This window comes from Dama dama, chromosome X (assembly GCF_033118175.1).
Source record: "Dama dama isolate Ldn47 chromosome X, ASM3311817v1, whole genome shotgun sequence".
Lineage (NCBI taxonomy): Eukaryota > Metazoa > Chordata > Mammalia > Artiodactyla > Cervidae > Dama > Dama dama.
In genome coordinates, this window is record NC_083714.1 from 27,385,709 (window position 1) to 27,409,956 (window position 24,248).

The following is a 24,248-nucleotide window of genomic DNA, read 5'->3' on the forward strand; positions in this document are numbered from 1 at the left end:
ACCTTATTTTTTAAATTTCTATTTTGTTTCAACTTTGTTGGTTTTTGAATGATGAGAATTTGACTTATTTTTCTTAAGAACTGATCATTTACCTCATGAGTAGTAGTCTATTTAAATTCACTTTAGTTGTCTGTAGTGGTCTTAAAAACCTCAAACAGACAAGGTATACTTTATCACATCTGTAGATTCTGATCCTGTTTTGTCTACTATATTCATCCTCTATACTATCCCTTGATTCTGTCCCCTATTCTATTTCTATAGCCACATTCCCTTTAACATAGGTTCTTATTTCATGCTGAATTCAACAAGTGATTTCTCAGCTTCTCACTAGTTACCAGTCCAAACACTCCAGAATTCTGCCAGGCACTCATTTGGTCCATGTGTCTCCCCTTAAAACTTTGCACCAGTGCCCATGATCTTCCACAGCATCTCATTATCATTCTTTTGTTTGTAGATTAATTGATTAATTTTTTCTTCAAGTTTTATGGGGATATAATTGACATACAACACTGTATTAAGGTGTCCAGCATGATGATGCATCTTACATACATCATGAAGTGATTACCACAATAAGTTTAGTAAACATCCATCATCTCATATAGCTGTAGTTAGTTTTTATTCTTCTTAGAGATAAACTTCCCTAGGTGACAAATTATTCCAGTTAAATAATTATTATCAGAAGAGTCTTTTGGTTGTATCATAAGTAGTCTATCACCTGAGACTTTAAAATATTTTTGTTTTATAATAATTGTTCTGTAATGGTGTCTGGCCTATAACTGAAATACCTTCAAATTCTGTCTCTTAGTTTATATCACATATATCTTTCAAAAGCAGAATGAGTTTCTGGTTTTCTATAACACATGGTCCCCAAAGCACACATATCCCCTTCACAGTTGTTTCCACCAAATACAGTAAAATTGTCATTTATCATTTACTGTCCAGAACTCTTGAGAAATAGGGACCATCGTTAACATATTTGTCCACATAGCCTGAACTAGACATCATGTCTTGTGATCTTTGTCTTTTAAGACTCAACATAGTTTTGTGTAAATTGTAAGCAGGCATTCAATAAATAATTGATTGAGGGGAGGTGGAATCTTTACATGAGTGAGCAAAGAAAGAAATATTATCCAAACTGGGGAACCACGAGTCACCCTCAATTTCACTTATGTTGATTCCTTTATGCTGATATGGGCTAATTTGTGAACTTGAAATTTGAGTTTTTTCCTTATAATTATGTGATAATAGAATTTTTGGTCTAAATTTTTATTTAACTTTTCTATATAGGTCTCAGTTTTGAGTTGCATAGGATACAGAGTGCAAGTTTCACCATAAATGTTGCTCATTTCTTCCTGAAGCAGAATTAATCTCTTCTTTCAGTATATCTTTATAGCGCTTAATGCATATTTCTCTTGCAATATTTATCACTTTGTCATAATTAATTGTGTTTCCCATAGTAGACTGTGAGCTCCTTGAGGGCAGGAATCATGTCTTACTCATCTTTTATTTTGCATCCATAGGACACAGTCAAAGCCTGGCACATAGTAGGCACTATGTGAATGAGTGAGTGAGTGCCTGGTACATTTTAGGTACTGAGTGAATGTGAGTGATGGGTAAATTAACATTATATGTTCATGAAAATACATGTATTCTGAAAAAGTCATTTCTTTGGTCTCTTGTTTTATACTTGTTTATTAATTTGTACCCTGCCTACTTTCAAAAAGGATTTGAGGTATCTTGTCTGCTCCCATGTGGTAAATTCTCATTGAGCTTTTAAATGGGATATCAGAACTATCAAGCTAAATGTTTTGAAGTAATGTAGAATAAACATAACTCCTTAGCATTTTCAGACAAATGAACATTGGGGTTTTGACATCATTGATGACATGATCAATGCCTAGTCATTTTCCCTGACCTTTAATTCCATCATTTTCCATTACATTTGAGTAGAGAAAGCCACATAGTTGCTGCCAATGTATTACTAAGTTGTGACTTTGGTTGAGATCTTGACCTTTTTTGTATTTCTCTAGTCGGCGTGGTACAAGCTTAATGGAAGATGATGAAGAGCCAATTGTTGAAGATGTTATGATGTCCTCAGAAGGGAGGATTGAAGATCTTAATGAGGGGATGGATTTTGACACCATGGATATAGACTTGGTAAGATACAATGATTCTGTAAGGTTTTAAATTTAGATATTTTTTGGAAATTAAATTGGATATTATTAGAGGAGATAAATACTTGCCATAAAAGTAAGTTTTGCAAAATTATTAAATAAAAGAGTTGCCAGGAGTTTAGTTATGTGAGAAGGGATTGAGGAAGAGGGTGAGTTTGGTGAGGGTGTTAGATCCTAATTTAGATGGTAAACTTTCAGACTAATTTAGGAATATATAAAGGATATATTTTGCTTAATAGTATAATATCACCTTATAATTTACCATCTATTTACCATTTATCAAACCAATATTTTATAAACATGATCTACTTTTTTACTGAGGTCAGTTTCCATATCACAAAGTTCTGATTAAATACTTAGACTTGGAAGTTGAATATATATGATGGTATATTCTCTGATAATAACATCATACATACAATTAGGGCTTTATTATATCCAAAATGATTCCATGTATGTCATTTTGCTACACAGCTCATTCAGCTTTGTGAGGTAGGTTGAAAGGATTGAGCATATTGAAGCTTAGACACCCTATCCAAAGAGACAAAACTAGTAAGCAGTAAAGCTGAGACTCACAAGCCAGGTCTTCTATTTCTCAGTATACTTGGTGTATTCTCCTTAAAGGGAAGAGATAATTAAATGTGTCTTCTCTTCAGAATAGTGTAATTCAGTGCCTTGAAAGGAAAGTGAGTTGAGAGAGACATTTCTAAAATAAAACAAAAAAATCCATTTTCTAGTTTTCATCCATAAGAATAATTTTCCATGAATGAACTGCTTTTGCATTTTTAAACATTATGTAGTTTGAATAGATAGTACTTGAAGTATTGTAGGGTGCCGTTGCAACTACATAGGTCTCGTGAACACTTAATTAATTTCAAGATTTTCAGTTACTATTTGGCTTATTACAGATATGGCAATTGTCAACTTCCCTCATTTTTTTCCCCTTTAGCCACCATCAAAGAACAGACGAGAGAGAACAGAACTGAAGCCTGATTTCTTTGATCCAGCTTCAATTATGGATGAATCAGTAGGTTTAATTTAAATATGCCTCAAGATTGTAAAATCAAAAGTAATAGGCAATCTCTGAGTTTGAGGTTGAAGAGCTTGGACAATACATTGAGAATGGATAAAAACAACTGGACAGAAGGAAAAGAGACAGGCAGGAGGGATTTCGGAGTAGAGTTGAGAAGGGGTCATGCAGTGGTGGTAACAGATTCAAGGTGCCTTTGAATCCCTGGCCAACTGGGGCTTAAGTGTTGTGTTAAGGAATTTGGACTTTTCCTGTAGGCTTGAGTTATACCTGATGAAGGATTTTGAATGGGGGTGTGGGCATGATCAGAATTGTGTTTCAGAAATATTTCTTGAATAGGATGAATTAGAAGAAAAATAACCATGATAGTCATAATATGAAGACATGGTGAAAAATAGAACTTGAACAAAGGCTTTGGTAGTAAAGAGAAGGGAGTTGAGATAATTGGTTATTGTTAGTTGTCAGTTCTCTTTCTTCTGTCAGTCCCTGTTGCCATATTCTCCCTGAGAATGCCACGGTTCAAATCTGTAGTTCTCTCAGACACACTGTGCTCTCACAACTCCATGACCTTGTAAAAGCTTTTCTGTCAGAATTGCCCATTTCCTTTTCCAATTAGTGAATTCTTTCTTTCAGTAGTCAGTTCTGACATTACCTGTGGAGTTTTTCCTAACTTTTTAGATAGATACTTTATTCTCAGCTCCCATAACACTTGTACACACTTCTGTTTTGATAACTACCAGATTGATGTAGTGAAATAGGATATTACATTTTGCTCAATGATTGAACTCCAGGCAGTGATGATTTTATTCATTTTGAGAGTTTTGCCCAGCATAGAGGTGTTTAGCTTTATTTGTCAGCTTACTAAATTGGTTAAATGCCAGTCTAGCTCACTTTTTAGCATCTACCCATTTATGCTGCTGCTTCCTAACACCTGCTGTCTCAGGTGACTGTTGTATCATCCTCCAAGGCCTGCCTTCTATGCCCGTATTTTTGCTGTTCTCTCCTGGCCCTCTCTTGCCTCATAATCTGCTGTTAGATAGCTCTTGGAAGAATTTTAACAAATGAACTCACGCTAACATACTTAAATTAATAGAGCTAGCTATTTGAGCTAAAAGATAACGTTTCATAGATCAGCAGGTATAGAAATCTTTGGACAAGGCACCTTGGGATCCTTGAAATCAGTGTTTGTCAATCTCTAAGGGACATATAAATCATGTAGAGATCTTATTAAAATGTAGGTTCTGCTTCAGTAGGTCTTAAGTGTGGTCTAATATTCTGCATTTCTAATAAGACCATGATTTGAGTAGCGTAGGTGACCTCTGCCTACCCATAAGTCTATAGTTTAAGTGTATATTGAAGTATGTGGTTTCCCTGATAATCTAGGAGTATGTATCTTCCAGTTTGTTAAATAAAACATTTAGGTAGTGATTGTGATGAAGAATAAAAGAGAATCTTTCCAAGCATATGTGATGAAATGCATTAATTTAGCAGTTTAGTGAGTTGGAAATTGGTGCTAAAATGAATAAAATGCTTTCCCTGCTCTCAAGGGATTTGTATTCTAGTCCACCTCTACTATCACTTTGAGATGAAAAGGAATGGAAGCTAGTATTTGAAAACTTGTGTGCCTGACATTGTGCCAGGCACAATTTAGTGGGATCCCACTTTTAAACTCAAGCAAACTTGGGCTGTAGAGGTGGTTTCAGTGACTTACTGAGGGTTATACAACCTTAGTGTCAGAGTAGTAATTTGATCTGAGTTCCTTTTGGTTTAAAAATCTTGTGCTGCCTCTGCTGTGTACTTCCCAGAACTAAAATCAGACCTTACCTCAAAGAAGTACCAAGAAAAATTTTTTAGAAATTGTAATGATTAACCACAGTCAAAATTGATATGGGCAGTTAGGATCACCTTATTTTTTCATTTGTTCATCTAAAATCAGGAAACCTTTAGGCATTTGTTTCCTTAGTCACTTACTATTGAATAGATTTGCCAAATGATGCTCTTCACCTTTTTTTCTCTACAGTAGTGGAACAGCATTGTATATGTATTTATATTTTTGACATTTACCATTTAGGGAAAACTATAATCTGAGTGAAGCCAAAGATAGGGACCTAATTATTGTTATTTATAGAAAAATGATGGCATTCTTGTGTTGATTGCATATGTAACAACTTAGAGGATGGGTAGTTTTGCTGCTTTTCCTAAAATTAGGAAAAGGAGCACATGCATCTATACCTGTAGTTCTATACTATTACCACACGATGGCAGCAGTCACATAACTGAGTGCTCAGTATCGTGAACAGCTCAGGTATCTTTAGAAGTCTTTGACCACATATGTATTGTAATACTGTTAATACTAGTTTGTTTTAAAATTACAGTAAACTTTATCTTATTATCTCAACAATAACTTAAATGGAATAACAAAATTTTAAATGTAAAAATCTGCGTTAGATTACATCTTTTTTTATTCAACCCTGTGATAATAGTCAACAAGACAGTAATAAAATGAGGACTGTAGATTCTTTCATACCCAATTCTAAGATTCACTGATTTTATGTGAAGTAACCCAAAGCATCCTAGTATAGATACTTTAGATTATTGCTAAATAAATCCTAAATATATTTTCTGTAACATGTTATCAGTGTGATTCAGAAGTGGCAATATGAAAATTCTCAGCAGATCAGTCTGGGGTTGCATATAATATTCTAGATTTATTATTTATTTGGTTTCATATTTGGTAACAGTGTCAACATTGGTATATGGCTGCTTTCTGCTATTAGTGGGCCAGTATTGCCTCAACGCACCAAAGCTGGCTGTTGGTACTTTAAGTATTGCTTAAGTGGTTATTAATGTTGACACCAGAAACAGGTAGCTTATCTTACCAGATAAAGAGAATATCACTAATGTCCTTCTTCTGTGTTGAGATTCTTTTATTAGAATTATCTGTAGTATAAAATTGGTAAAGGAAGGGTTTGGTATAAGGGAGCTAATTTAATGTTCTAGTAGAAGAATCTCCTTTATAACCTTGTCTGTACAAACCCAGGAGGAGGGGAAAAAAAGATCTGTTCAGGCTATTTCTAGGTAGATACTTGGTTTGGAAAGAACTTGAGTTCATCTTCATGCCACACTCTACATTAAAACTGTCAATTAAGATTTTATCCTTTCTTTCATCATTAGATCTTCCATTACCCAGAGTCAGAATGTTATGGCTAGAAGGGATTTTTAAACATTGCCTATCACCTAGGCCTCTTTGGAAACATTCTAACCACCCAGACTCTGACTCTTGAAGCTAAAAAGGAGAACACTTAACCTTGGGGTGTGGGGTGGGCAAGGGGCGAGTAGTGGGTGTTGGTTCTGATGGATGATTGGTAAGAATGGGGTACATTAATCCTCTATTGTTCTCATTACTGGGGATTCCAAACACTTTACTTGATGATTTGCTACATGGAGGCTGCAATCAGATAGCTACTTGTTTCCTGGTCTGAAAATACATAGCTCCTTCAATTCAGATCAAAACAATTCTGAGTTCTATGACTTTTGTTAAAGTGAGATTTAATTTACAAGTAAATGCCCTTTGTAATCCCAGTCTTAGATCATTACCTCTGGCTTTAATTATCAGTTTTTCACTAGCTCATTATAGTATTTTAAAAATATTACTCAATAAGTGCTGGAAATTTAATTGAAGAGCCCAACTTTTAGTATATACAACTAAAAGTTGTAGCTTATTCTTGCTTAACAAACAAGAGGGAGTTGCTCCATTCATTACCTGCTTTTACTTTTTTAAGTTAGTGACAATGATTAGATTTTACCTAGCATTGTTTCCCCAGCTGAAATGTAGTGGAGTGAAATATAACTGGAGTGGGTTGCCATTTCCTTCTCCAGAGTTCCCAATCCAGGAACCAAACCCTGGTCTCCTGAATTGCAGGCATATTCTTGACCAGCTGAGCTACGAGGGAAGCCCCAAAATGTAATGAAAAGCATCAATACAACTTTTTGCTCAGATTTTACTTTTGCTTACTTGACTTTTTAAAATTAGTAGACCTGTTCACTCAGTCCAGCTTTTCAAAAGAATGCTTCCTGTTTTCTACATATTTATATTGTTCTTGGATGTTTTTGGTCTGTGTGTTCAAAAGACTTTAAAAATGATACCCACTTCACAGTGCAAATGACTGAGTTTGCCAGACATTGTTGTGCCAGAAGTGTATGTCAAGAAACTCATTTACTTTTTCATTCAATATATGTTGGGTGCCTGTGTTCAGGGCATTATCTAGGCATTAGGGGTGTGTATAAACATATAAATGAGACATGATTTATGCTTTTAGTTATATTTATGAGGTAGGTAGGATTGTGATTAGGCCTGATGTTATTTCATAATTCTATGTTAATGGTAATTATAATTTTAGAATTATATATCTGAAAAGGGGGGGATTTTTCAAAGTGACTTTTAGCATGTTATTAAACTTAATATTGCCAAGTATTGATGTCATATATTTTACAAAGAAATGAATGACAATTTTAACAAGATTTTTTTTTCCCTCTCCCTCTCTCTCATTAGGTTCTTGGGGTGTCAATGTTTTAATACCAGTACACAATTAAGTCTGTGGTGAAGTCATTTTCTAAGTGGAAGAGGAAATTTTAAAATAAAGTGTGGTAGATACAGTGAAATTCTGTACAGATTTTTCTCTAAGGAGAATATGACGTGCTTATACTTACCAAGATCAAGTGCATTTGAGGGGCAGTTTTGTTTGCCTGAAAAAAGTAAAGGACAAGTAAACAATTTGATGATAAGCTACAGTTTTTCTTAGAAAGTAAATATTTTATTTATGCGCTGTTAGTTGGCTTTTGAATCAATTATTTCATGCTTTTTTTAAAGAAACTATAACAATCTGAAGAGGCATTTGGTACAGACGTGAATCCTCTTACATTTATTTACTGGGTGTACTAAGTAATGATGACCTCTGCTGGATTTCTGTTTACATCCAAGAAACAAAGTTAAGGATGAATTTATTCCCCCGCCCTGAAATTATAGGATAGAATTGTTTTTAGCATTCTAAATTTAAATGCTTGAAACATCAATCAACGAGGCTTTCTTTTAAATATTGTAATTGTGGAGAAAAGTAAACTTATAAGCAGAACTTTTACAATTTTTTCATCTAAAATGTATTTTAAGATATTTTTAAAATCCAAGAGCTTCTCTATACTTTTCAGAAATACCCAGATGCAGTGAACTGCCAGAAGGTAACCAGTCTCAACCATGCTTATCCCATTATCAACCCTGAAAGTTTGCTTGTCCTTTAAGATAAAAATGTAATGTTGTGATATTCCTTCCAGTAGTGCCACTGTATTTTGTCTCCAAATAAAAGAAGCTTATTGTAGTATGTTTGCAGAAAAATTCTAAACAAAAATTATACAGCTTATTAGAGTGTGGGAATAGGGATCTAAATTTTAAATAAAATTATATATATATATAAATTGGTGCTGATTTTATAATTGCGCAGTTTGTTTAGTTTTTTCTTACTTTTAAATTCCAACTTAAAAATTATGAGGTTTCAGAAATATATTGAAAGTTTAACAATGTTTAAAAATAGAAAAGCATGAGTGTTCATGCTTTAAAATGATTTTTAAATTTGTATTTTATATTGTTTTATCTATCTGTCTTTGCAAGCAGTCTTCAGGTTAAAGATACTTCTAACAGGTTACAGTACATTTCCTCTGTATGTAAATTAGATGGGATAATAGAATTCATAACCCATAATATTCTTTGAAAGCTAAGCTTTAAACTTCATTTTATGTCCTTTCACAAATGAATTAGTTTAAAACAGAAAGTGGCTACTTGCCATTTTGACATCAACTCATTTTGCGAGGCTTAGGCAGCTAGACATCGTTTAAAACAAAATATTAACTTATATTACATGTGTATCTATCTTTTGTCAGTCGTCTCTCAGTTCTTGAGGTATATTATTTTAATCATTCCATGCCTTAATATGCTTGCAATACAAGAATATCTTCAGATGGGTGAATACCAAAAGGCTTCCAGTTCTTAAGAGTCAGAAACCAACAAGCATTGGGCTGTGGTAGCCAAAAACCATAGGTTAGCTAAAAGATCATGATAAAATACAATTATTTTATTAAATCATGGTTAATAACAAATGAAATCAAGACATGTCTAACAGATTTTCCATCAACAAATATTGTTACGTGCAAAAGTATTGCCTATGTTGTTTTTCACACCACTGCATTTACTAGAACTGCTGAGAGGACTGTATATATGATTTTAAACCTAAGTTGATTTTTTTTTCTCACTCTTGAAAGGAGTACTTCTTTGTGAAAGCAGTTCTTACAGCTTTGTTTTCAACCAGCTAAAAATGTTTTATATATTACTCTAACCTGTTGTCCTCCACATTCTATTGTCCTAATTGTACTGTTTTCTGATTTGTATTTATGTCTTGAGACAGTAACTTTTTGAATAAAAATAAACCTACAGTATGTTGTATGTTTTATCTTTTGTACTTGAAAGAGGAGGGTGGCTATAAGCGATTAGAAAGTGTACCTATTATCACATCTTTTAACATGTTTGGGTGGGAATAATTTATAGAAAATATTGCCATTTTATATTTTTAATAAATCATATATATTTTAAAATGAGACTAAATCCCTAATTGGGTTATTACTTTAAAGTAGAAACCTATGACCATTATTACTTTATTTATCTGGTATGAGTTAAATGCTCATTTAAATACCTGCATTGTTCATCCAGGATACATTTGAGTGCCCACTGTGTGCTGAGGCATGTGTTAGAGATCTAACAGCAAACAAAATAGACGAGGCCCCTCCTCCATAGATCTAGTGGGTCAAACAAATATGGAAAGAATCAAATCAGATAATTAAGCTTATTACATAATTAGTGCTAGGAAGGAAATCAGCAGAGTGTGCTGAGCTAGAGAGAGACTGAGAGAGAAAAGTGTGTGTGTGTGTGTGTGTGTGTGTAAAACCTCCCTTAGGTAATGGATTGATGTTTGGAGGTAAGTGAAAACCCATATTTGAGAAAGAATATACTAATTGAATTCCTATCGAAAACTCTTAATGTTCAGCATGGTAAGATTTGCGTTGTTCTCTTTCTTTTTTAAAAAAAATTTTGGCCGTGCTGCACAGCTTGCGGGATCTTTGTTCCCTGACCAGGGAGTAAACCCACACCATGGCAGTGAAAGTGCCAAGTCCTAACCACTGGACCACCAGGGAATTCCCTGCATTGTATTCTTCTTTTTTCCAGCTTTATTGAATTGTAATTAACATAAAATACTATCTTAAGTGTAAAGTGTACAGCATGAATATTTGGTACATATGCATAAATTGTGAAATTTACAATAAGATTAGTTAACATGTGTCACCTCATAATAATTGCCATTTTTTTGTGTATATGGTGAGAACATTTAAGATCTACTCTGTTAACAACATTCACATATACAAAACAGTATTATTAACTATAGTCACCTCCCTGCATTGTACTCTTAAAAATGATTCATATCAATGTAGCACTAGCACACTGGTCATTTAGGCTAATTTGTTGATCATATTATAAGCCCAGTCTTCTGCCATTGGTGATGCAGAACTGAACATAATAAATGTTAGTTAATAGCTAGGCACTGTTTGAAGTGGTTTACATGCAATATCTTATGAAGGATCACAATGGGTGACACATTATCATGCCCCCTCTCCCTCCCCCTTCTTATTTATTTTTTTAATCAAGAGGCAGGAAAACAAGGCACAAAAAACACCTTGGGCAAGGTTATATGACTAGTAAATGATGGGGTTGCCACTCAAGCAGTCTGGCTGCATTAAGTCCTGGCAGCATTGAAACGATTTGATACATAAGGATAACACAGATAATGGCATAAATATAAAATGGCACATTACTCATTGTTCCATGGTGAGGAAATGGAACTTCTTCAAGGAGTCTGGCTGGCTATAGAACTGAGTAGTATGACTCAACATAGTCCTATAATATGCTACCAAGCTGACTTCTGTAAAGAGTATGAATTAAATGAGTCTTATCAATAGTTACTAATTAATAGTTTTTAAAGGTGAGCGACTGGGGAGGAGGAATAGGATTAACCAGAAGGGGTAGCTTCAAAATCTTTGCCAAAAGGAAGTTTGTAAGAATTCACAGAGATGAGTTCAGGTCAGATAGATTTTTCTGGAAGCTGTAATGATTCAGCAAAAGAAAATGAACCAAAAACTGGAAGTTCACTAAGCATCACTTCAGGTCAACAAATCTTACTATCTACTTACTATGTGCCTGGCCTTGTGCTAGCTGCTGAGACCAATAAAACAGGCTTTGTTTTCAAGTTAATTATAGTTCTGCTGGGAGTTGGTATGCAGATTCAGAACTAATAAAATGGGGGTGAGTTCATTGTTTTTACTGGGTGTTATGGGAGCCCAGAGGAGGGGCACTTACTGTGGATGCCCTCTGGGAGGCTTCGTATAAAGCTGACACTTGAATATTTTCCCCAGCATTTTACTATTTATTCTTCACAGCAATGCTGAATTTTACAGCAAACACATTTTACATTCTTGCTTTGCCATATATCCATGTATTAATGTCCTTTTTATGTTAATTTAGAAGTAAATTGCAAACATGTACACTATGCCCTAAATATTTCGGCATTTATCATTAAGAGTTTAATATTTGCTGTGTTTTCCTTTTGGTGTAAAATTTATGTGTGATAAGATTCACAAGTTGTAAGTATATATTTGGTGACTTGTAACAAATGCTTACGGCCGTCTAACCCAAACCCCTATTGAAGGTACTGAGCGTAACCATTAGTCCAGAAACTTTTTACTGCTTACCAAATCAATCTCTGCTTTCATCCCTTCTCTCTACAGAAGCAACAACTGTTGTTTATCTTTCCACCATAGATAAAACTTGACTGTTCTAGAACTAGATATGAATAGGATCATATAGTATGCTTTTGTATAAGGTTTCTTTCAGCCTGTTTTCAAGATTTATCCATATTGTGTGTTGTGTTGTGCTATGCTTAGTCGTCATGTCCGACTCGGCGACCCCATGGGCTGTAGCCCAACAGGCTCCTCTGTCCATGGGATTCTCCAGGCAAGAATATTGGAGTGGGTTGCCATGCCCTCCTCCAGGGGATCTTCCCAACCCCGGGATCGATCACAGGTCTGCCGCATTGCAGGCGGATTCTTCACTGTCTGAGCCACGAGGGGAGCCCATCCATATTGTGTGTATCAACAGAGCTTATTTGTTCAATAGTTAGTGGACATCTGGGTTGTTTCCACTTTTTGACTGTTACGAATAAAGCTGCTACTTGAGTTGGATTTTAAAAGCTGAAAGGTGAAATGGGGGCAGAGTGACCAAGGCCAAGAATTCCAGGCAAAGGGGACAGCATAAATGACCATAATGGACAACTTTGTAAGCCACCTATACTTCAGATTTTTAAAAATCACCATCATGGATGTAAGAACTATTTAGTAACCACTTAGGGGTGGGTAGGGCAAACGAAGATAGTTGGCTACCCACTACCTCACATCAGCTTTAAAAAAAAAGAAAAAGGGTATATTCACAGTTGTACCTTTAGTCACTTCAGTATTAAATGCAGTGTTCTCAGAATTGGCACATATCCAAGATAATAAGTAGTAGGGTACCTTTAAATGAGTTGTAATAAATTGATTTGTATACTAATATGCATGTTAGACACATTAAGCCTTACTCTACCATTGAGAAAAATAGTATATTTCCTACAGCTTCAGTTGTGTAGTTGTATTAAATTCCGAAGAAGTAGGTTCCTCAGTAGAAGTCAGTTTGGGGCTGATAATGCAAACGTAAAATGAAGTCAGCTATGTTTACTCACTTTTTACCTCTTCCATCTCAGGTTCAGGATAGGCTGGAGTTCAGTGAATCTTTGGCAAGTTAGCTTTTAAATAATTTTGTAGTACTTATAGCAAAATTATAGCCAATTTTGAAGAAGTAGCAGCCAATATTTGTTGGATGTTTACTGTGTGCCAAACTATTCAAAGCACTTCACTGGTAGTTGATTCTTGCTGAAAATTTCTAGTTGATATCCACATTTTACAGATAAGGAAATGGCAGTCCACCAGGCTCCCCCGTCCCTGGGATTCTCCAGGCAAGAACACTGGAGTGGGTTGCCATTTCCTTCTCCAATGCATGAAAGTGAAAAGTGAAAGCGAAGCCGCTCAGTCGTGTCCGACTCGCAGCGACCCCAGGGACTGCAGGCTACCAGGCTTCTCCGTCCATGGGATTAAACATCTCCCTTTAGCCACTGTCCTATTTGTCTCCTTTGGCTGCCTGGACTTTTCCCATTCTCTCTCTCCCTTACGTCCCCCGCCCTCAACCCCCAACACTTTTTTCTACCATTTATTTAATTTATTTGGCTGTGCTGGGTCTTAGTTGCGGCACACAGGATCTTTCGTTGCAACATGTGGAATCTGGTCCCTGACCAGGAATGGAACCTGGGCCCCCTGCATGGGGAGCTTGGAGTCTTAGCTATTGGACCACCAGGGAAGTCCCCTCCCATTCACTTGAAAGCTCTCCAATCAGGCCTTCATTCCTTCCACTCCAATGAAAATCCTTCCCCCTCATAGTGACCTTCATTTGCCAAGTTTCCTTGCCAATATCCTCTCTAACCTATCTACAGAGTTAATTCCCTCCTCCAAATCAGTTTCTCACTCTGCCCCAGCCTAACTCATTGATGGCAGGTTGAGAACTGTGCCCTTTTGGTGGAGTTCTGGCAAGACTTCGGCAACCCATCTCTCAGGAAACCGACAGAAGGGTGTTCCCATGTGGCTTTCCCAAAGCCTATACAACAGTAATTGCTTTGTAACTGTTATATGAAGTTCCCAACCTCCAGAGCCGTCATGGTCTGGCTTAGGCCACATGGAAACTTCCTTGTGGTTTCCTGGCTTTCCTTGTTAGTAAAGCAATCAACTTCATCATCTCGTCCTTTGCAAACAGCTTTGGTAGTGAGTTGAGAGAAGTTTGGATGGGTTATTAAGATTAAGCTTTGAGCAGAGTGTGGTGTTCAATTTCACGCCTGCCAAAACCTGTTTGGGTCAGATTCATTTTCTGATTGTAAATATCTTGGGATCAGTGTCCTTTGTACCAAGTTTCAGTGTAAGTGTAGACATATTTAACAGGCCCTTCCACAGCAGTTAACGGTTTATCTGGCATTTCTTAGTTTAGCACCTTCAAAAGCCTTTTCTTAAGAACTGTCTCCTTTGAGAGCTGCAGTGGCCTCTATATTAACTTCAGAAGGCTAAGCTGTTGTAAGAAGAAACTCAACAGAAATTTAGTGATTTAATACATAAATTTTCTCCTGCTGGTAGCAACTCAGGACAGCTTTTCCAAATTGGCAGGTGCTTTTTCTCTATAAGGTTGTTGAAAGACATAGGCAGGCTACTCTACCATCTTTAATACATGGCTTCCAAGGTTGTTTGGTCATTGCCATTGTAGCCCACAGGAGGTGGGGAAAGACCATGGTTGAGTGCATGTGGGAGATTTTCAAGGGCCAGGCCTGAAAATCACACACATCGCCGCTTCTGTTCACATTTCATTGGAGAGAACTTAGTTATATGGCCACACCTAACTTGCAAGGGGGCTGGAAAATGTAGCTTGGCCATGTGTCCGGGAAGAAGGGAGGAATGGATTTTGATTGACCACTGGCAGTCTCTGCCTCAGCCTTCCCCCTCTGGGCATCCATGTTTAGCCCTCTTGCCATTTTTAGGACACACTTGCCCTTTCCCCCGAAGGAACAATCCAAAGTCCTATCCAGTTACTAACTCAAAATAATGCATTATGCTCAGTCTTCTCCATCAGGTCCAGATATAGATGGACACCTCGAATACCCAGTATACAATAGTGCAGAATGGACAGAATAACCATAATGACCCACATTCAGAAAAGGATGGCAGTGGAGCAAGTCCTTGGGTCAGACTCTTGCTCTGCTCTCTGGATGGAATTTCCTTATCCTTTGTTTTTCTTATCCTCCTTCTGGAAGTTTTTCCTTGTTCTTTATCTTCCATGGCCACCTCTGAATCGGGCAATGCTAAATAGTTGATTTTGTTTGGCAGCATCCCACTTTAATGTATCTGGTCTGTATTAGTTGGTGTAGGATATGCTGCTGTTATGGAGAAGGAAATGGCAACCCACTCCAGTACTCTTGCCTGGAAAATCCCATGGACAGAGGAGCATGGTAGGCTACAGCCCATGGGGTTGCAAAGAGTCGGACACGACTGAGCGACTTCACTTTCACTTTCACATGCTGCTGTTAAGATCCAGCGACGGCTCACATACAATGGCTTACGTAAGAGGCTTTTTTCCTGCCTTTCTATAGTCCAGGGTAGCTGTTCTAGGTCAGGATGTCACTCCTATGTGCTTATCCAGGCTGACAGAAGTTCTGTCATTAATCTATAGATCTTGTTCAAATTTTTCTTACTGTCTAACTAATATTCACTATTTCAATAGAACAAAAATATCTGGTCCAAAAGTAATTCATGATGATGTAGTGAAGTTCATTGTCACGTCTCTTTAGTCTCTTGTAATCAGAAACATCCCTAGTCTTTGTCTTTAATGACATGGACATTTTTGAAGAGTACAAGTCAGCCATTTTATGGGATGTTCTCAATTTGCCCTTGTCTAATATTTTCTCATGATTAGGTTCAGGCAATACATTTTGGGCAGGAGTGTGTGTGTGTGTGTGTGCGTGCACACACATGCACGCACATGCTTAGTCACTCAGTAGTGTCCGACTCTTTGCAATCCCATGTGGTCTGTAGCCTGCCAGACTCCTTTGTTCATGGGATTCTCCAGGTAAGTATACTGGAGTGGGCAACCACTTCCTTCTCCGGGGATCTTCCCTACCCAGAGATCGAACCCAGGTCTCTTACACTGCAGGTAGATTCTTTCCCGTCTGAGCCACTAGGGAAGCCCTTGGCCAGGAATACCACAGAAGTAGTGTTGTGTCCCTGGTGCATTGTATTGGACTGTTGTTTTCTCCCACTATTGATAATTTTAACTTTATTTGGTTGAAGTGATACTGGGTTTCTCCACTATGAAGTTACTATTTTTGTTTTGTAATTAATAAGTATTTTGTGGGGAGGTACTTCCAGTCTATGTAAGTATCCTGTAACTCATCAGCTTTTTCGTGCCTGAATCGACTATTAGTGTTTCTCTCAGCATGGACTCGAATATTTGTTGTAACCTGTGGTCATCAGTCATTATTATGGTTCTTTTGTTGACCAAATTGTCACAGATTTGTCCACTGACAGTCCTTTCAAGCTGGCTCCTGTGTCTTTTGATATGTTCCCTTCATTCTTTGATCATTTCATTACTTTTTGGTACCATGTGATATTCCAGGCTCATTTTGTATGGCCCGTGTCCAGCCTTGGAATTAGCCATTTCTGCAAGAAGTCCCAGTTCCTTTTATTGAAGAATGGTATTTATTTTAAAATTTATTTATTTTTGGCTGCACTGAGTCTTCATTGCTGCACGCGGGCTTTCTCTAGTTATGGCGAGAGGGGAGTGCTCTTCATGATGTGTGGACTTGTTGCAGTGGCTTCCCTTGTTGCAGAGCACAGGCTGTAGAGTGCCCTGGCTTCAGTAGTTGCAGCTCACAGTCTTAGTTGCCCCATAGCATGTGGAATCTTCCCCGACCAGGGATTGAACCCGTGTCCCCTCCATCAGCAGGCAGATTCTTAAACATTGGACCACCAGGGAAGTCCAAAGAATGATATTTAGAAACCAGGATATGGGATCTACTTGTATTCACTAATACTAGGTGGTGATTGCTTCTAGAGGTCTTCTTGGAGAGCAGGGCTGGGAAATATATACATTTGCATACTTCTATATCTGTATGTACGTTCTATGCCATTCTCCTCCCCTGCCATTGCCACCATAATGTGATTATGTTAGACATTTGACATACAGTTACATTCATTTGCTTCTGTTTATATTGCATTTGTGGGCTTCCTGGTGGCGCAGTGGTAAAGAATCCACCTGCCAATGCAGGAGCTGCAGAAGCGTGGGTTCTATCCCTGGGTCAGGAAGATCCCCTGGAGGAGGAAATGGCAACCCACTCCAGTGTTCTGGCCTGGAAAATTCCATGGAGAGAGGAGCCTGGCAGGCGACAGCCCATAGGGTTACAAAGAGTTGGACACAACTGAGCGACTGAGCTTGCATATTGCACTTGGGGGGCATTCTCAATTCTTAGCAATTTTATTTATTTTTGAACATGTGAAGCATTATTAATATGATTCCAAAAGCCAAAACCATATAGAAGTGTGTACTTAGAGAAGTCTCACTCCCACCCCTGATTCCTTCTATCCTATTCACATTCACCTTTTTTCCATCCTGTTTCCACTCACTTCATGTAGGTAAGCAGTCTTTTTAAGTTTCTGACTTATATTTCCTGTGTTACCTTTTGTAACACAAGCAGATAAATGGGTATTTTATTTTCCTTTCTTCCTTATTCTTTTGTACTCTTTTTCATTTAATTTTTCCCAGAAATAACTCCATACCATTCTTTCTTACAGTTACATAATACTCCATTATGTAGGTATGTTATGGTTTAACTGCCCTCCTATGTATGAGCATTCAGGTTGTTTTCATTGTTTTGCATTCACACACACACACAAAAAGGTACAATGAATAACTGCATGTATATATATTTTTGTATTGTTGAGAGTGTATCTTCAAAGTAAATTCCTAGGACTGGAAACGCTGGTTCAAGGGGTAAGTGCCTGTGTATTTTTTGTTAGTTATTGCCAAATTCCCTCTCCATGAGGGTTCTACCAATTTGCGTTCCCACCAGCACATAGTACTGAATTTGTGAATGTGAGTGCCTATTTCTCTACAACCTCACCAACAGACTGTGTTCCCTTACTTTTAAATTTTTGCCAATCTGATAGCTGAGAAATAGTATCAGTGTAGTTTCAATTAGGATTTCTACTATTAAGTGAGGAAGTGACTTAGCATCACAATAGAACATTTTATTCTTTAAGGGCCATTTTTTATTTATTTTTGGTTGCACTGGGTCTTCATTGTTGCACATAGGCTTTCTCTATTTGTGGCAAGTGGGGACTACTCTCTAGTTGCTGTGCGCAGGCTTCTCATTGTGGTGGCTTTTCTTGTTGCAGAGCACGGGCTCTAGGTACTTGGACTTAAGTAGTTGTGGCTCACGGGCTCAGCAGTTGCTGTGTGCAGCTCTCGGGAACATGGGCTTCAGTAGTTGTGGCCCTTAGGCTTAGTAGTTGCGGCTCGCAGGCCCTAGAGCATGGGTTTAGTTACTCCACAGCAGTGGAATCTTCCCAGACCAATGATTGAACCCATGTTCCCTGCACTGGGGACCCCAGGGAAGTCCTGCTAATTTTTTAAATCAAGTTTAAGTGATATTGTTGCAAATAGTTTCCTCCAGCTTGTTACCATCTTTGACTTTGCTTCTGTGATATTTTATGTGGTCAAATGTATCAGTCTTTTATTGTATCTGGATTTGGAGTCATTGTTAGAAAACTCTTCCCTACACGCAGGACATACAGGCATTCACCAAAATTTTCTTCTAGTACTTATATAGTTTAATGTATTTCTTCAGATCTCCAATCCATGTGAAGTTTATTCTTGTGTGTGATGTGACGTATGAATCTAATTTTACCTTTTTTCCAAATAGCTTTCCTGCATTGTTTATTAAAAGTTCAGTTTTGCCCCCCACTGATTTTTGATGCCACCTTTATCATACGTTAAATTTCTCTATGTACTTGATTTATATTTCTGGACTTCTATTTCACTGGTCTATTATCTATTCAGGTGAGCAGTACCACACTATTTTATGTATAAAGGCTTTGTAGTGTGCTTTAATACCCTGTATGTAATTTCCTTTTCAGTATTTTTCTAGCTGTTGGTGCGAGTTTGTTTGTCCATATACATAGTATCAACTTGTCTCCCTCCATTTAAAAGTTTTTTTAATATTTTATTGGGTTAAATTTAAAAATTAATGAGGAGAACTGACTTCTTTATGATGCTAAGCTGTTTCATTCAAGAACGGGGGGATCTTTTCATTTGTTCAAGTCTACTTTGTGTCTTTTAGGACAGAGAGACTAGGTTGTTCACCAGTTGTACACAGTTTTGGAAGATCACTTAATTTACCATTGTTTTAAAAAAATATGTACAATTTTACAGAAACAGACTCATAGGCTTAGAGAACGAACTTATGGTTGCCAGTGGGAAGGGTGGGGAGAAAGGATAGTTAGGGAGTTTGGGGTGGACATGTACACACTGCTATATTTCAAATGGATAAGCAACAAGGACCTACTGTACAGCGCATGGAACTCTGCAGAGTATTATGTGGCAGCCTGGATGGGAGGGGAGTTTAGGGGAGAATGGATGCTGTATATGTATGGCTGAGTCCCTTTGCCATCTACCTGAAACGATCACAACATTGTTAATCACCATATTCCAATATAAAATAAAAAGTTTTAAAAATATGTACAGTTTTAATTCAAAAGTTTAAGTAACAAAAGGAACAAGAACACCACTGATGGCTTATTCACTTCCTGTGTGACAGAACTCCTGGAACCTAAATCAATGCAATCTGTTTAAATAAGATTTTGCCTTGTCAAATAATTGGTAGTGGGGCTGCATTCGGATAGCTATTTCATTTTTGTGACTTATAGAGTGGCAGAGCTGGAAAGAACCTCAGAAATTTCTAATCCAACTCACCTCTTCTACAAAGAAGAAAGCATGCCTAGGGAATAACAAAGCAGTTTAAGGGCAAACCCACATTTTCCAGATGCATTTATGTGCATGCTCAGTCGTGTCCAACTCTTAGCGACCTTATGGACTGTAGCCCGCCAGGCTCCTCTGTCCATGGGATTTCCCAGGCAAGAATACTGGAGTGTGTTGCCATTTCCTCCTCCAGGGGATGGATCTTCCCCACCTAGGGATCAAACCCGCCTCTCCTGCGTCAGCAGGTGGCTTTTTTTACCACTGCGTCACTTGGGAATCCCTTTGTCCCCCCAGCTACCTGTCTCTTGTTTTTCTCACTCCCAGGAATTTTCAAGCATTTTAGAACTATCCTGTAAAATGAAATTTTACATGGAGCCCCTATGTATAAATGGGTTAAAATAACAAATGAGTTCCATAAGTAGTTTAAATCTGTTTGATAGAAAATATAACTGAAGAACCTCTAGTGTTTCTAGGATCCCATTTTAGAAAATGTGGATAAAGATAACATGATTTTTTATTGCTGTCTTAGTAACTTACAATTTCACATCTCTGCCTTGAAGGCAGTTATTAAAATTTAAAAGGCTATGTGTATGGTCCTCTTGTCCAACTGACTTCTAGTTTGCTTTCTCTCAATACTCAAGGCCCTGTTTCTGTGAGTCATGACTTGTAGAGGAGGCTAAATGTCCATTAATGTTTATACCCTATGTTGTCCAAACAAGTCTAATACAACGATATAAAAATAAGCAAGTAACCAGGACAAAAGATAATTAAAAGTAAAAATCAAGATCCTGGATACCTGCTAGAAGTGGGCCATAAATTTGTTTCCAAGCTTTCTAAAGGTGAACGCCAAAAGTGAAAAGATTGCTACAGGATTCACAGTGTCTCTAAGCATCTAAGTTTTTCAGATTAAGTCGAACTCATGCATTCTTATTGATAGAATCCTGGGCAATAAATTTACTTACTGTCAAAAATCTCACATTTCTAGTATATTTCATATGACATCCCTCAGTGTATGCTATTAGTGTAATGCTAAAAGTTGTTTCAGGAAATTCCCTGATGTCCAGTAGTTCTGACTCTGGTGCTTACACTTCTGGGGTTCCAGGTTCAATCCCTGGTCAGGGAAATAAGATCCCATAAGCCACATGGCAGAGCTAAAAAAAAAATGTAGTTCCACAGCAGCATTATTCACAATAGCCAGAAAGTAGAAAAAAGCCAAGTAGCAACCAACTGATGAATGAATGAATAAAATGAGGTATGTCCACAAATAGAATATTATTCATCCATAAAAAAGGAATGAAGTAATGATACATGTTACAACATGGATGAATCTTGAAAATATTATGCTTAGTGAAAGACTCTAGTCAAAAAAGGCCATATATTGGATGATTCCATTTATGAACTGTTTAGAAAAGACAAATCTATAAGAGAAAAGGGCTTCCCTGAGGCTCAGATGGTAAAGAACCCATGTGCCAATGCCGGAGATGTAAGAGACACGGGTTTGATCCCTGGGTCAGGAAGATCCCCTGGAGAAGGAAATGGGAACCCACTACAGTATTGTCTGGGAAATCTCATGGACAGAGGAGCCTGATGGGCTATAGTCCATAGGGGTTGCAAAAAGTCGGACACGACTGAACAGCTAACACATAAGAGAAAAGAGATAAATGGTTTGCAGTGGATGATGATGGTAATCGGTAAGGGGAAAGAGGGTATGACAGCTAGTGAGTATGGGATTTTGGGGGGGAGGGGTGATGAAAATGTTCCAAAGAATAACTGTGCTGATGGTTACACAACTTTCTGAATATACTAAAAAAACATTGACTTGTACACTTTAAATAGAATTTTATGGTATGTAAATTATATCTCAATTTTTAAAAAAGCAGTTATGTCGGGGACAGTTTTGTCCAGGGATACAGTTTTATTGTATTCAGGGATACATATTTATCCAGGGATAAATTTTAGGACAGAGAAGTAGATGGACTTCACAGCCTTCAGGCAATCCTCCATAAAATTTGATTTCTCTCAGAGTTTTTGATAAGTTGGGCAACTGTGGGTTTGAGGGTATGCTGTCTGACAAATTCTTAGAGCACAGCTATTCTGTTTCCTAAAGTACAGAGCCATGTGTTTTAAAAGTCAATCTGAGTAGAAGATGAGCCAAACAAGAACCCATCCTGGAGTAGAAAGCCAAGGCCCTTCAATGGATGGAGAGGGAGGCGGGAGGGGGGGATCGGGATGGGGAACACATGTAAATCCATGGCTGATTCATGTCAGTGTATGGCAAAAACCACTACAGTATTGTAAAGTAATTAGCCTCCAACGAATAAAAATAAATTAAAAAATGTGAAGGCAGGCCAAGGGAATACACACTGTCAGAGCCAAAATAACTCTCCAGAAGTAAGTTGGGATTTGCTTTAGCACACAGATGAGTCAGACCCCCAAATTCTAAACTAGAGAGCAACACTATAGCAGTTTTAGGCTGGAAAGTAACCAAATCCATCATGAAAAAGAACAGCAGGAAAGATTTGGATTTGGACAATGCTACTTCCTGATGGGCCAGCCACCGAAGAGGAACTAGTTGTAAAAGATATGTCCAGGTAACCAAAAGAATTGACTTACTGAATACGATTGTTTGTCCTGTATAGCCGACTCACGTTGTTGTGCAGCAGAAACTAACACAGCCCTGTAAAGCAACTACACATGTGTGTGTGCTAAGTGACTTCAGTCGTGTCCAACTCTTTGTGACCCCATGGACCGTAGCCCACAAGTCTCCTCTGTCCATGGGATTCTCCAGGCAAGAATACTGGAGTGGGTAGCCATACCCTCCTCCAGGGGATCTTCCTGACCCTGGGATGGAAGCTGTGTCTCTTCTGTCTCCTGCATTGGCAGGTGGGTTCTTTACCACTCGCGCCACCTGGAAAGCAACTATACGCCAATTAGAAAAAAATTGTTAATGCTGAGCTTGATAAATGTTGGGGGATGTCTACCCAAAATGGTGACTGTGATTTTCTTTCATTTTCTTTTTCACTTGGTATTATCTTTGATTAAGTACAAAGACTTTTCCAATCACATCACATAGAGATCATTTTATCCACTTCTCTGTTTGGCTGCCAATCTCTTGTCTCTCTCCTCAGCAATGGTAAGGCGAGTACCCTTTCCACGGGGAAGAGAGATCCACGGTCTGTTGCCTTTGCCAATAACGAAAATGTTTGAGAGCCATGTGGCAAAGCTGTTGCCATTCACATCTTTCACATGAACTACATCAAAAGAACCTGGATGTCTCTCCCGGTTTGTAATCACACCAATTCTTCCCAGGTTAGCACCTCCAGTCGTTGAAGTGAAGTGAAGTGAAGTGAAGTGAAGTCGCTCAGTCGTGTCCGACTCTTTGCAACCCCAGGCTCCTCGGTCCATGGGATTTTCCAGGCAAGAATACTGGAGTGGGCTGCCATTTCCTTCTCCAGGGGATCTTCCCGAACCAGGGATCGAACCCGGCTCTCCTGCATTGCAGGCAGATGCTTTACTGTCTGAGCCACACCAGTGTCAAATTTGATGAAATCAGTAATCTTGCCAGTGTCCAAGTCAATCTGAATGGTGTCATTCACCTTGATGAGGGGATCAGGGTAACGGATGGTACAAGCATCATGGGTTACCAGATGAGGGATTCCTTTTGTCCCCACAAATATCTTTCTTACTTTGCACAATTTATACTTGGCCTCCTCAGGTGTAATATGATGAACAGCAAAGCAACCCTTGGTGTCATAGATCAAATGATAATTCTCTCCAATCTTATCAGTGCTGATGACATCCATAAAAAGGTTATATCTGTGCGGATTTTGCCATCGATCTTAATGAAATGCTGCATGCAGATCTTCTTTACTTCATCTCCTCTTAGGGCACACTTAAGTCTATTCCTTAGGAAAATGATTAGGGGAGACATTCCCTTAGCTTGTGGGGGCCAATAGATGGACGAGGGGCAAACACACCAATCAGTTTATCCAGCATCCAATGTTTTGGAGCTGCTACACATTTCAGGGACTTCTTGGGACCCCAAGCCATGGCTGTGCTAGGCACGAAAAGAGGTGACTGTGATTTTCTAAGGGTTGGTTTGAAGCCTTCTATTATTGTCACTCCTAGTTTTTGACAATAAAACTTCTGCATGTGGGAAAGGGTAAGACATCTATCTTCTTTTTTCAAAGTGATATTAAGTTATGAATGTACACCTAAACTGAAGAGGAACTAGAACACATGCCCACTGGATGAATCAGAAAATTGATAGCAGATTAAGTGAAATACTCCTAGTGACTCT

At 38.0% G+C, this 24,248-nt stretch overlaps 1 protein-coding gene and 1 pseudogene across 1 annotated transcript in view; one reads left to right on the forward strand and one right to left on the reverse strand.

The window, feature by feature from the left end:
* STAG2 (STAG2 cohesin complex component) overlaps positions 1-9,703 on the forward strand; it is a 128,717-nt gene extending 119,014 nt beyond the window's left edge. Inside the window, exons 32-34 of the mRNA XM_061137110.1 lie at positions 2,031-2,157; positions 3,121-3,198; positions 7,754-9,703. Of these exons, the coding sequence (XP_060993093.1) occupies positions 2,031-2,157; positions 3,121-3,198; positions 7,754-7,777 (229 nt within the window). The 3' untranslated portion in view covers positions 7,778-9,703. The remainder of the gene's footprint in view (positions 1-2,030; positions 2,158-3,120; positions 3,199-7,753) is intronic.
* A 13,322-nt stretch (positions 9,704-23,025) lies between these two features.
* Positions 23,026-23,998, reverse strand: LOC133051764 (small ribosomal subunit protein eS4, X isoform-like; annotated as a pseudogene).
* Between the last annotated feature and the right edge of the window lie 250 nt (positions 23,999-24,248).